General features: G+C 50.1%; 1 protein-coding gene across 1 annotated transcript in view; it reads left to right on the top strand.

Annotated features, from left to right (window-relative positions):
• The first annotated feature begins 974 nt into the window (after positions 1 to 974).
• RILPL1 (Rab interacting lysosomal protein like 1) overlaps positions 975 to 12,865 on the top strand; it is a 43,987-nt gene continuing 32,096 nt past the window's right edge. Inside the window, exons 1-2 of the mRNA XM_065889996.1 lie at positions 975 to 1,535; positions 8,543 to 8,693. Coding sequence (XP_065746068.1) covers positions 1,227 to 1,535; positions 8,543 to 8,693 — 460 coding nt within the window. The 5' untranslated portion in view covers positions 975 to 1,226. The remainder of the gene's footprint in view (positions 1,536 to 8,542; positions 8,694 to 12,865) is intronic.

The raw sequence follows: 12,865 nt of genomic DNA, 5'->3' as shown, positions 1-12,865 counted from the left end.
GATGGAAAGGTGGATCTAGCCAGGTCAGAAGGACAGAGGGCTTGGGACAAGAAAGCTGAAATCCAAATCCCGGCCTCACCTTCTCTGTAAAGTGGTTTTTAGGCCACAAGAAGCCGCTAATAGACGTGGCTGGCGGGCAGCGCAGCCCGGCCGCTTAAGGACCAGAGGACCCCTCGACCCTTCTGCCCCTCTCCCGGGCGCCTCTCCTGGAGCGCAGGGCCTGGCGCCGCCAGGTCCGCCCGGTGACCTGGTCGGACGGGTCTACGAGCCGTGGGGTCCTCGACTCTTCCCCAGGATGGGCCGCATCCCGGAGTGCACCTCTTGAGCCCTCCATTTCTCTCCAGCGCAGGGGCTGCCCCAGACACTGTGAATCGTCCAGAGAGACCAGCAACCCACACCCCTACCACCTCCTCCCCTTCTCTTCTGGGCTAGTCTCGACTCCGCCGGGGCGGGAGTGGGAGAGGAGGAGCCAGGACCTGACTGGAGGAGGGGGCGGCGCGTCCGGACGCGCGGTGGGGGGGGGGGGGGACCGGCTGGAGCGGGGGGTGGCGGGGGGAGGGGAAGGAAGGTCCCGCGGGTGGAGCGGCGGGGCGGGGGGCTGCGGAGCCGGTGGGTGAGGGTGCAGTGTCCGCGGGGACGCCGGGGCGCCCTCGGGCGGCGGAAGCCGGGCGCGCCCCTCTCCAGGCCGGGATCGGGGCGGGGCGTGCGGTATCCCCGCGGGGGGAGCTGATCAGCTGGCGTCGCCGCCGCCAAAGTTTCCCGGAGGAGCCACGGCCGCCCTTCTTTGCCAGGCCCCGGGCGTGGGGACTAGCCGCCGGCAAGGACTGTTTCAGAGGGCAGCGGGGCCCGCTCTCCAGCCAGACCCCGCGCCTCCATTGCGCCCAACTCAGATTCCCAACTTGGGAGGCGCCGCGGGCCTGCGCACGCGCGCGCCTTCCTCGCCTCCTCCTCCTCCTTCTCCTCGTTCTCCCCCCACTGGGGAGCAGGCTCCGGGCCGAGCCGGGCGCAGAGACCCGCGCCCCGCGCGCTGACCCCCGGGTCCCGGCCCGCCGCCTCCGCCCATGCCGACGCCTGCCGTCCCCCCGGTGCGCCCTCGCTCGAGGGCCAGCTAAGCGCGGGCCGGCGGCGGCGGCGAGAGGTGGGCCCGGCCCGGCGCTGCCCTCGACAGCGGCAAGTTTGGGAGTTGCACTAGTTTGTGGGGTGGGGGAGAGGCCGGGCGGGGGGCCATGGAGGAGGACCGGGGGTCGGCGTTGGCGGCCGAGTCGGCGCTGGAGAAGAACGTGGCGGAGCTGACCGTCATGGACGTGTACGACATCGCATCACTCGTGGGCCACGAGTTCGAGCGGGTCATCGACCAGCACGGCTGCGAGGCCATCGCGCGCCTCATGCCCAAGGTCGTGCGTGTCCTGGAGATCCTGGAGGTGCTGGTCAGCCGCCACCACGTCGCGCCCGAGCTGGACGAGCTGCGCCTCGAGCTGGACCGACTGCGCCTGGAGAGGATGGACCGCATCGAGAAGGAGCGCAAGCACCAGAAGGTGGGCGGTGGCCTCAGTCTGCCCATCCCGGCAACGTGGCCGCTGGGACCTAAGGGGTCCTTCAGCACTGGGCAACTGTAGGTGCACACGTGTGTATACAGGGAATAGACGAGAGACGATCGGACTGGGTGAGGGAAGGAGGGAGGCCGCTGGCCCTCTTTTGCCCAGGCTGCGCACCCCCAGAGATTAAGAGTAGTTCTTTGGAGTCACACCTGAGTTCCAATCCCACCTTTACCACTTAATAGCCGTGTGACCTTGAGTAAGTTATTTAACCTCTCTGTGCTTTATTTCCTCACATATCAAATGGTGATACTAATAGGACCCGCCTTATGAAAATTAAATGGGATACTATCTAAAGTGCTTAGATAATATTATTCTTTTCCAGAAATGAAATAAGCGCCCCTGCCCTTCAGTGTTGCCCGAGAAGATGTGATACCGGGCCGCATTCTTCATCCCACTCCAGAGCCCTCCAGAGAGCCAAGGGGATGTGACCTCCAGTCACTGGGCTTATTGACCGCCAGTCTCTGGGTTCTAATTTACAAAAAGGAACCCTGAACCCCAGTCCAGGGTTCCTTCTAGTTTATTAACCTGAAGTGGTTTCCCCACCTCGATTTTACTCTGTGAGGTAGGGATTATTCTCTTCATTTTACAGATGAAGAAACTGAGGATCACAGTGGGGCTGGGGAGAATTTGTCCCAAGGTAGTGCTGAGAGTCTCAGCCCCAGTGGAGGTAATTCTAGTGCCTCTTCCCCACCTTCTTTGAATTGGAGGAAGATGATTTGGGGCAGCTTTAAGGCTAAGCCTCTGCCTTGTGAACAAGCGCTGGGCTCATGAGTCAGGGACTCCTCACTGGGCCGGGAGTCCAGACAAGGTGCCTGGGGAGAAGGAAGTGGGAGACGTGTGGTTTCCTGCCCCAACCTCAGCCCAGGGACGCTCCCTTCAGACTGAGAATGGGAGGAAACGCTTTTCCTTGGGGGATCAGGGCATCTGAGCAGACTCTGACTTGCTGTGTGGCCTCAGGAAATCCAGTTGGCCTCTCTGAAACTCTCTGGCCAGCCATCACATACTGTGTACTTTGAGGTCTGTGTCTTTTCAAGGAACAGAGCCCCGGCTGTGTTTGCAGTCTTAACCTAAGGGCAGACCCCTGGGTGATTAAGAGAACTAGTGTTTTGGAGGTTTGATTGTGTTTGCCCCCAGAGGTCCCTGTGCGCTGGGGTCAGGTAGGAAATTCAAGCTCCCAAGCCTTAGGCAAAGTTTCCAGGATCACACTGGGAGCTTGAAAATGTCCCTGCCCTGTAATTAATGTCAAGATTCCCAGGAGCAGCGACTTGGGAGCTAGATAGCCTGCTTTCAAGCCCTGTCACTCATCGGCTGTGTGATCTTGGACAAGTCACCTCGTCTCTCTGTACCTCAATTTTCTGAGCTGTGAAATGGGGATAATAATAGTACCTATCTCATAGGATTGTGGTGAGAATTAAAGCGCTCAGGACAAAACTTGGGCCATTTCGAGGGCCTTACCACTGTTAACTATTGTTTTTAGGCCGGGAGAGTTTTTCACCGAGGGCTCTTAGGCTGATACTGGAGACACCACTCCCACCCCAGATACCCCTACTCCTACCCCAGATCCTTCCATCTCTCCCGGGGGGTTGCGGAAGGAAGGGACCTTGAGATCCTGTCATCCAACTGCCTCTTATTGACAGGGACTAAGGGACTTAGCCCAAGTCACACAAGAAGTCCTGGCACCTATGTCCCCACCCCTAGCACTTTAGTTCTGCCGCAGCCGGACTGGAAGACACCCTTGAGAGCCATTGGAGGCCACTAGGCCTGGAGTCAGGTGGAATTCCCAGCCAGCTGCACTTATCACTTCTGGAATGCTATCAGCCAGGAAGTAAACACCAGTGTGTTCAAAGCCAGAGCTCATTTGTCAATACAGAGGACGATCTTTTCTAATTCGGAGGACAAAACCCTTTTTTTCCCCATCCCCGCTTCAGTCCCCTTTACTTCATATTCTTGGGATCAAGAATACGATCCCAGTCTCTCTTGGGATCAAGAGAGACTGATCCCAAGAGTCTGATTCCCCTCACCCCGTAAGCCTCGAAGGCTCTTCAAGGTGCTAATTCCACAGAAATCTTAGCATGTCCTTCATCTTATCTGTCTATCCATTCATTCCTCCCTCCCACCTTCCCTCCCTCCCTTCCTTCCTTTTTTCTTCCTTCTCTCTCTCTCTCTTTCTCTTGACAAATATGGCTCCAGTAAAGCATGCATCCTCTCTTCCACCACCTCTTCCTCCCAAAAGATCCCTGGACTCAGTTCTGTTCATCACTCAGACCTAGGCCACAGTCTCATCATGTTCTACCTGGTTACTCCATCTGCAGCCTTGTTGACCGACTGCAGCTTGCAAAGTGCCTTTCGAGGTGACTTGGGTGATGCAAAGGAAAGGAAAACCAGGTCCTCATCTCAGGCAGTGGGTGGGTAACAGGGAAGACAGGAAAAACACGCGAAGAGACTTTAGAAAGCAGTGGCTGTGCAGATACAAGTGCATATAATATAAACAGCATACGTTGTTCATTTATTCATTCAACAGATATATTTATTGAGTACCTACTAATTGCCAGGCACTGTTCTGGGTGACAGTGGCGACCACAACAGGTGAGGTCTTTGCCCTCAAGGACCTGACTTACTAGTGCAGTGCTGTCCCATAGATATATAATGTGGCACGTCACATTGATAAAATGACACAGATGAGGTTAATTTTTATTTTTTTGGCCGCACCAGCAATTGAACCCGGGCCCTCGGCAATGAAAGCGCAGAGTCCTAACCACTGGACCTCCAGGGAATTCCCCAGATGAGGTTAATTTTAATAACATATCTTATCAAACCCAGTCGTTCCAAAATATTATTTCAACATGTAATCATGTAAAAAATTATTTCTTATTGAGATATAATTGACATACAACATTGTATTTGTTTTAGGCTTACATTATGATTTGACATATGTACATATTGCAAAATGATTACCACATAAGTTTAGTTAACATCCATCGGCACACATAGTTAAAAAAAAATTATTAATAAGGTATTTTGCATTCTTTTTTTCCTATTATGTCTTTGAAATTCAGTGAGTGTTTAACCCTCACTGCATGTTTCAATTCAGACCAGCGGCATTTCAAGTGCTCAGCAGATACATGTGGCTAGTGGCTACTCTAATGGAATGGTGTGATTCTAGTGTGAGGAGATAGATTTTTTTTAACTTCTAAAAAATTTCAGCTTATGATAAGTACCATGAAGAAGATAAAACAGGGAAATATCAAAGAGACTGGCCAGGGATGGTGTCTAGTTGACAGGGCAGTCAGGAAGGCTTCCCTGAGGAGGTGGCATCTGAGCTGAGATCTGAATGAAGTGTAGATGCCAGCCATAGAGAGATCTGGGGGAGGGGCATTCTGGGCAGGAGGTGCAGCAAGTGCAAATGCCCTGAGGTAGGAGTGAACTTGGTGTGTGCAAGGAACACAAAGAAGGCTGGTGTGACAAGAGCAGAGCGAGTGAGGAAGAGGGGTAGGAGGTGAGGTCAGGGAGGTACAGGGGTCTGCTAATGCTGGGCCTCACAGGCCAGCGTAAGGAGTTTGAAGACAGTGCTGAGAGGAGGCTAACGAGGTGATTGGTCAGGGGCCACTTCCTGGAAGAGCCTTTTTAGCTGGTATCCAGGCAAGATCAAATTCTCCATTGTCAGCTCAGAGGCAAGAACCAGCTCCCCCAGCATCAACTTTAGTTCAATGAGAGAAGAAAAAAAAGAACTGAGGATTAAAGTCTGTATTCATCTATTGCTGCTATAACTAATTACCACAAACTTACTCAAAATCACACAAATTTATTATCACATTGGATAATATGATATTATGAATAATATCAATATGGGTAATACTGGATAAAATTCTGGAGGTCAAAAGTCAGAAATGAGTCTCACTTGGGTTAAAATCGGGTGTCAGGAAATTCATTCCTGCGGGCAACTTTAGGGGAGAATTCATTTCCTTGCCTTTTGCAGCTCCTGGGAGCCAGCTGTATCCTTTGACTTGTGACCCCTTCCTCCATCTTCAAAGTCATCAGTGTAGCATCTTCAAATCTCTAACTCTGATCTCTGCCTCGCGACCCGGGGAGCCAACCCTCGCCCCCTGCAGTGGAAGCACAGAGTCTTAACCACTGGACCACCAGGGAAGTCCCCACGTGGTCTCTGATTCTGCCCTTCCTGCCTCCTTTCACTTTTAAGGACCCTTGTGATTACATTGGGTCCGCCTGGATAACCCAGGAGCATCTCCCCATCTCAGGGTCCTTAACTGAATCACATCGGCAAAATCCCTTTTGCCGTGTAAATTCGCATATTCTCAGGTTCCAGGGATGAGAATATGGACCTCTCTGGGGACCATTGTTCCGCCTACCCCAGCCAATTACACCTGAGATAGCACTGGGGCCCTCTGTGTGCTCAGCCTGTGTCAGGTGGGAGCAGAGAGGACCAGGGCAAGAAGAGCCTGATTCAGCTGCCAGCCCACACCTGCCTGTGGGAAGGTCCCGTGGCCACTTACTTCATCATTCCACCACCACTTTCGCCCTCTAGCCCCACCCTTCACCTCCCCTGGTGACTTTGAAGCAGCTGTGCGAATACTTAGTTATTACCTCTCATTTCCCCAGTGCAGCAGGCTTCCTGACAAAGGAGATGGGATTTAGGAACTTATTTAAGAGATGAAAGGAGGCGATGCTGACATCCGGCCACCTGGGCCGGCTTGGGATGGGCTGTAGGAGGACCAGAAATCAGCAGACATATGTTTAGCACTTTCTGGGTACTGGGCCCTATTCCAAACATCTACATATATTAACCATTTAATCCTCATGACACCCCATGGGGGTAGATATAACACTGTATTCCTCATTTCCAAGGCACCCTAAGGTTGAATAACTTGTCCAAGATCAGCTAGTAAGTGGCGGAAACAGAATTCAAACTCAGGTCAACAGGCTCCAGTATCCACGCTTTAAACCAGCATTCTATACAGTTTATGATTTTACAAAATACCTCTTTTTTTTTTTTTGGTAACAGCTTTACTGAATATAATTCACATACCATACAATTCAGTGGCTTTTAGTTTATTCACAGAGCTGTGCAACCATTACTACAATCAATTTTACAACATTTTCATTACTCCGAACAGAAAACACAGACTCATTAACAGTCATTCCTCACTCCCTGCCAACCCTTCTGCCCCTAGAAAGCTGCCAGTATGCTTTCTGTATCTATGGATTTACCTATTGTGGACATTTCCCATCAACGGAGTCAAGCACTGTGTGCCCTTCTGTGACCAGCTGCTTTTGCTCACCATCATGTTTTCAGGGTTCATCCAAATTGTAGCATATGTCAGTATTTCATCCCTTTTTGCCTGAATCATATTCCAGATACACCACATTTTATTCATCTTTTCATCAACCGATGGACATTTGGGTTGTTTCTACCTTTGGGCGATTATGAATAGTGCTGCTATGAACATTCATGTACCTGTTTTTGTGTGGACACGTGTTTTCATTTCTCAGACCCTACAAGTGGAATTGGTGGGTCATATGGTAACTATGTTTAACTTATTGAGGAGCTGCCAGACTGTTTTCTACAGTGGCTGCACCATCTTACATTCTTACCAGCAATGCACAGGGTTCCAATTTCTTCACATTCTTGCCAACACTTGTTATTATGTGTTTCTCTGATTACAGCCATCCACAAAGTAATTTTTACAGACATCTTATTTATCATCACATTCAACACTGTGAGCCTTTATTTTTTTATTTTACTGAAATACAGTTGACACAATATTCTGTTAGCCTCAGGTGTGCTATACAGTGATTTAACATTTGCATACATTATGAAATGATCACCAAGCTAAGTCTAGTAACCATCTGTCCCCGTACAAAGTTATTACAATACTACTGACCACATTCCTTATGCTGTGTATTACATCCCTGTGGCTTATTTATTTTGTAACTGGAGGTACCTCTTAGTCCCTTTCACCTATTTCACTCCCCCTCCAGCGCCTCCCCTCTGGCAACCACCTGTTTGTTCTCTGTGTCTAAGAATATTTTCATTTTGTTTTGTTCGTTTGGTTTGTTTTTTAGATTCCACAAATAAGTGAGATCATATGGTATTTGTCTTTCTCTGTCTGACTTATTTCACTTAGCATAATACTCTGTAGGTCCATACATGTTGTTACAAATGGCAAGAGTTCATTCTTCCTTATGGCTGAGTAGTATTCCATTGTATATATGGACCACATCTTCTTTATCCACTCGTCTATTGATGGACACTTAGGTCGCTTCCACGTCTTGACTATTGTAAATAATGAATGCTACTGTAAACATAGGGGTGCATGTATCTTTTCAAATGAGTGTTTTTGTTTTCTTCACTGCGAGCTTTTATAGTAGGGCTCCCCAACTAAGGGAAACAGCCTCAGATTTGTAGAGTGAGTCGTCCAAGCCTGCTTGAAGAGATTCCCATTTCCGATGTACAGGGAGCTCCGGGGCCAGGTGGTATCCCTGGGATCTTTGCAGCCCCTTTCTCCCTTGGAGAGAGGTTTGTCTCGATGGAGGGTCTGTCCAAAGATCAGGGACGTGACCTCCCTAGAGAGATTGGTATGTCTGGGTCCCTGCAGCCTGGGGCTGCCCCTCCACCCTCTCTCTCCTGTCTAGACAGTTAGAAGGTACAGTTCCAATGCCGTTGTTGTCTTCAGGGCATTTCTAACTTGGCCAGGTCCTAACGGCATAAATGCACGCCTTGCCCAGAGGAAGGACACCTTCTGTTTTTCGTGAAGTTGCCATGTGGGCTAGTGATGGCCTGATCTGCTCACCTGCCGATGCTTGGTTCTCATGGAGAAGGGAACAACCCAAAGCCCCAGCAGCCCTGAGCTGCTCCCGAGGGTCAGGGGGGTAAGGCTGCTGCCCTGGGAAGGCTGTGACCCCACTCCGGCCCCTCACCCCCGCAGGAGCTGGAGCTGGTGGAGGACGTGTGGCGAGGGGAAGCGCAAGACCTCCTTTCCCAGATCGCCCAGCTGCAGGAGGAGAACAAGCAGCTCATGACCAACCTCTCCCACAAGGACGTCAGCTTCTCCGAGGAGGAGTTCCAGAAGCATGAAGGTAAGAGGAGGGGCCAGCATGGGTGGTGAGGGGAAGGCTCTCCCCACTGCCATCACCGGCATCACCAGTGACAGGAGCGTGGTCCCCAAGCAATGGTGTCTCATGCCATGTGGATTCTCACCATCACTCTGCCTGAGAGACATTGTGTAGCCTGGTGTACAGGTGATGAAACCGAGAGGCTCGTTTGACAAATTGTTCGAGAGTCCTCACTTTTCCAGCCTCTTCTCTAGGCACTGGGTGTACACATTGGGCAAGACAAAGCCACTGCCCTCGGGAAGCTTATGCTCTAGTGCAGAGGAGATAGGTGATAACTATGTAAACGGACAGATGACACAGTTCCAGATTCTGACCAGGGTTGTGGAAGAACTAAAATCTGGGGGGGATATGCTAGAGGTGACTTGGTGGGGTGCTTCTTTGGATATGGGGATCAAGGAGGGCCTCTCTGATGAGGTGACATTTGAGCCCTAATGAAGTCATGGAGTGAGCCATGCAAATATCTTGGGGGGAAGGCAGGTGCAAAGGCCCTGGGGCATGACTGTTTATGGAAACCAAGGAGACCAGTGTCACAGAAGATGATCAAGGCCAAGGGTGGTTAAAGATGAGGTCAGTGGGGTCAGCAGGGCTCAGATCACATAGCCCCTTAGAGGCCAAGATTTGGACTTTATTCTAAGTGTGCTGGGAAGAAATTTGAGGTGCTTGTCACGGGTGCACGTTTAACAATGAGCAACCCAGGGTGGCCACCCAGATCTGATCGGTGCTGGAGCCCCCCGACTGCCATTCATCCTACGAACAGTTATCTAGAACCTTGTCTCCAGGCCTTTGCTGGTGCTGGAGAAGCAAAGACAGACAGAGGGGTTTGGTCTGGGCCCCCGTGCGCTGCATCAGCTGTGGGCCCCCCAGCAGCCTCCTTCTCATTCAGAACCTGGCTCTGATCGCAAGGAATCTCAGGCTCAACTCTTTAGCCTGGGTAAACTTCCTGGGTCCCTATACAAGCCCCCTCCTTGTTGGGAAGGGTGTGGACTTCCGTGGGGGCCTGAAGTTCAGAACTCGTGTTTACCACTCCGTGAGAATAAAGTAGCACACTGTATAAGGGCCGTAGGGACCAAGGAAAAAGGAATTGTTTGACCTGGGTGCTGGCATCCTCTTTCCCGTGGGTTTCCTTTGTTGAGATCTGAGTCATGCAGTGAAAACAAAAGTCGCAGTGGTGATAAGTGTTGGTGCTAGAGCCAGACTGCCCAGTGTGAATCCTAACCCAATACTTACTGGCTGAGGGACCTTGATCAAGTCACTTGACCTTGGTGTGCCTTAAGTGCCCCCTGTAGAAATGGGGGCAATAACCATATCTCCCTCACAAAGTTGTGAGGATTAAATGAATTAATACGTGTAAACTGAATAGTACCTGGTGCCCACACTCAGCAAGTGTTAACTGTTGTTACTATGAGCTGTTGTTATCGAATCCAATCTCCTTTTTGAAAAGAGGAGGAAAACAGGCTGAGAGGGTGCATCCTTCCTCTTTATGGCTTAGCAACACTCCGTTGTCTGTTTGGACCACGTTTCGTTTATCTATTCATCCACCGATGGACGCTGAGTTGTTTCCAACTTTTGCCTGTTGTGAAGAGTGCCGCTGTGAAGGTTCTGGTACCTTCATGTTTTTCTGTGGACATGTGTTTTCGGCGCTTTGAGGTATATACCTCGGCATGGAATTGCTGAGTCCTGTGGTAACTGTGTTGAACTTAGTGAGGTGCCCACAGCCATCTTTTGTTTTTTTTTGTTTTTTTTTAAATGTTAGTCATCTCCCTAATTAATATCGTTTGGAATCCTACCTTATGGTCTGGTGGGTTTTATTTTATTTTGTTTATTTATTTATTAATATTTATTATTTATTTGGTTGCGCTGGGCCTTAGTTGCGGCTTGCCGGCTCCTTAGTTGTGGCATGCGAACTCTTAGTTGTGTCACACGTGGGATCTAGTTCCCTGACCAGGGATGAACCAGGGCCCCCTGCATTGGGAGCGTGGAGTCTTATCCACTGCGCCCCCAGGGATGTCCCCATAGCCATGTTTTGGTCTGTGACATTTCTGCAGGGCACCCAGAGGCCTCCAGGGGTGACCTTGGAACTCCCCCTGCCTACCCCAGTGATGCCCTAGAGGCCGCAGGTCCCCCAGGCACGGGCCCGAACACCCTAAGCCGCTTCCTCGGCGCTCGGTTGCATGTGTGTGCACACGGCACCCCCCCGTGTGGGAGAGCTTGGCCTTGGCTCTCTGCATCCCTGCTGGGCTCTTCATCAGACAGCCCACACGGGTGCCATCTGAGACGCACTCCATTGGCATCTCGCGTGGGTCCAGCTCCCGGGGGTGAGCTCGGGGAGCCTCTGGTGTTCAGCTCGACAGCAGCCCTCACCCTAGTGGAGAAGCTGGGCAGATGCCAGGCATGCCTTTCACAGTTATTTTTATTCTGCCTGGGAAGCCATGGGAACACAATAAGGGCAAAAGCATGTCTTCCACCTGTGAGGGGAACAGACACTGGGCCAGGGGGTCCCTGGGAGGAGGTGCAGCCCATGAAGTTAGACTGTGTGTCTGGCACCACTTTAGGCAGTGGGGCAAGGCCTAGGGGCAAACAGGATTTAGGGGGTGAGTGGGCTGGGATGCCCGCTTAGAAGAGCCAACCCTGCCCGGAACAGTGCTGCTTTCCCAGCCATTAATACTGGGCACTGCGACGTAGAGAACAAACGTATGGCTACCGAGGGGGGAAGGGGGAGTAGGATGAATTGGGAGAATGGGATTGACACATATACACTACTCTGTATAAAATAGATAACTAATGAGAACCTACTGTATAGCACAGGGAACTCTACTCAGTGTTCTGTGGTGACCTAAAAGGGAAGGAAATCCAAAAAAGGGGATATATGTGTACGTATAACTGATTCACTTTGCTGTACAGCAGAAACTAACACAACCGTGTAAAGCAACTATACTCCAATAAAAATTAATTTAAAAAAAATACTGGGCAGTGCGCTCAGAGCACCTGCCAGTCTCCTGTCTCCCCCTCCCTGGAAGTCTCCAGATTAAAAAGCACTTCCCTACTTCTTGTATTTGGAAATCATCTTGTCAGCACCTGGAAACTACTAGTTAGCACATGCGGAGATGAATTACAGATATGGAAGCAATTGGACTGGGGGCATGGGGGTGCAGAGATACACTCAAGCGTCTGGAAAAAAATCCTTGGGCTCTGGACAAACAACTCTGTCACCAGGAGAGGATGAAAACTGACCACGTATCCATTTTCTGAAGGGCAGCTGAGAACAGCACTGTCCAAAAAAAATGTAAGGCAATACACTGGTTGCTCTTCCAGTTGTGTACGTATTTCGCCTTTTACCAAAAAATGTAAGGCAAGCCACAGATACGACTATGATTTTTCTAGGTGTGGCATTAAAAGAAAGTAAAAAGGACAGGTGAAAGTAATTTCATTAATATTTTTATTTAACCCAGTAGATCCAAGATATCATCCTTCAACATGTAATCAATTTAAAAATTATCAGTTGGGGGGAATTCCCTGGTGGTCTAGTGGTTAGGACTCTGTGCTTTCACTGCTGAGGGCCTGGGTTCAATCCCTGGTCAGGGAACTAAGATCCTGCAAGCCTCATGGTGCAGCCGAAAGAAATAAATAAAAATTTTAAAAATTAAAAATTAAAATTATCAGTAGGGTATTTTGCATTTTTTTCATATTAAGTCTTTGAAATCTGGTGGGTTATTCATTCATATATAATATATATGTATGTTTTACTGTGATAACATACACGTAAAATTTCTCATCTTAAGCTGGGACAAAGTGAGAGAGCGGCATGGACATATATACACTACCAAATGTAAAATAGATAGCGAGTGGGAAGCAGCCGCATAGCACAGGGAGATCAGCTCTGTGCTTTGTGACCACCTTGCGGGGTGGGTTAGGGAGGGTGGGAGGGAGGGAGATGCAAGAGGGAAGAGATATGGAGACATATGTATAGGCATAGCTGATTCACTTTGTTATACAGCAGAAGCTAACACACCATTGTAAAGCAATTGTACTCTAATAAAGATGTTAAAAAAAAATTCTCATTTTAACCATTTCTAAGTGTATATAGTTCAGCAGCGTTAAGAACATTCACATTGTTGTACAACCAGACTCCGGAACTC

This window comes from Phocoena phocoena, chromosome 13, assembly GCF_963924675.1.
Source record: "Phocoena phocoena chromosome 13, mPhoPho1.1, whole genome shotgun sequence".
Classification (NCBI taxonomy): domain Eukaryota; kingdom Metazoa; phylum Chordata; class Mammalia; order Artiodactyla; family Phocoenidae; genus Phocoena; species Phocoena phocoena.
The sequence above is the reverse complement of the archived record's forward strand: the minus strand, read 5'-3'. Positions and strand labels throughout refer to the sequence as shown.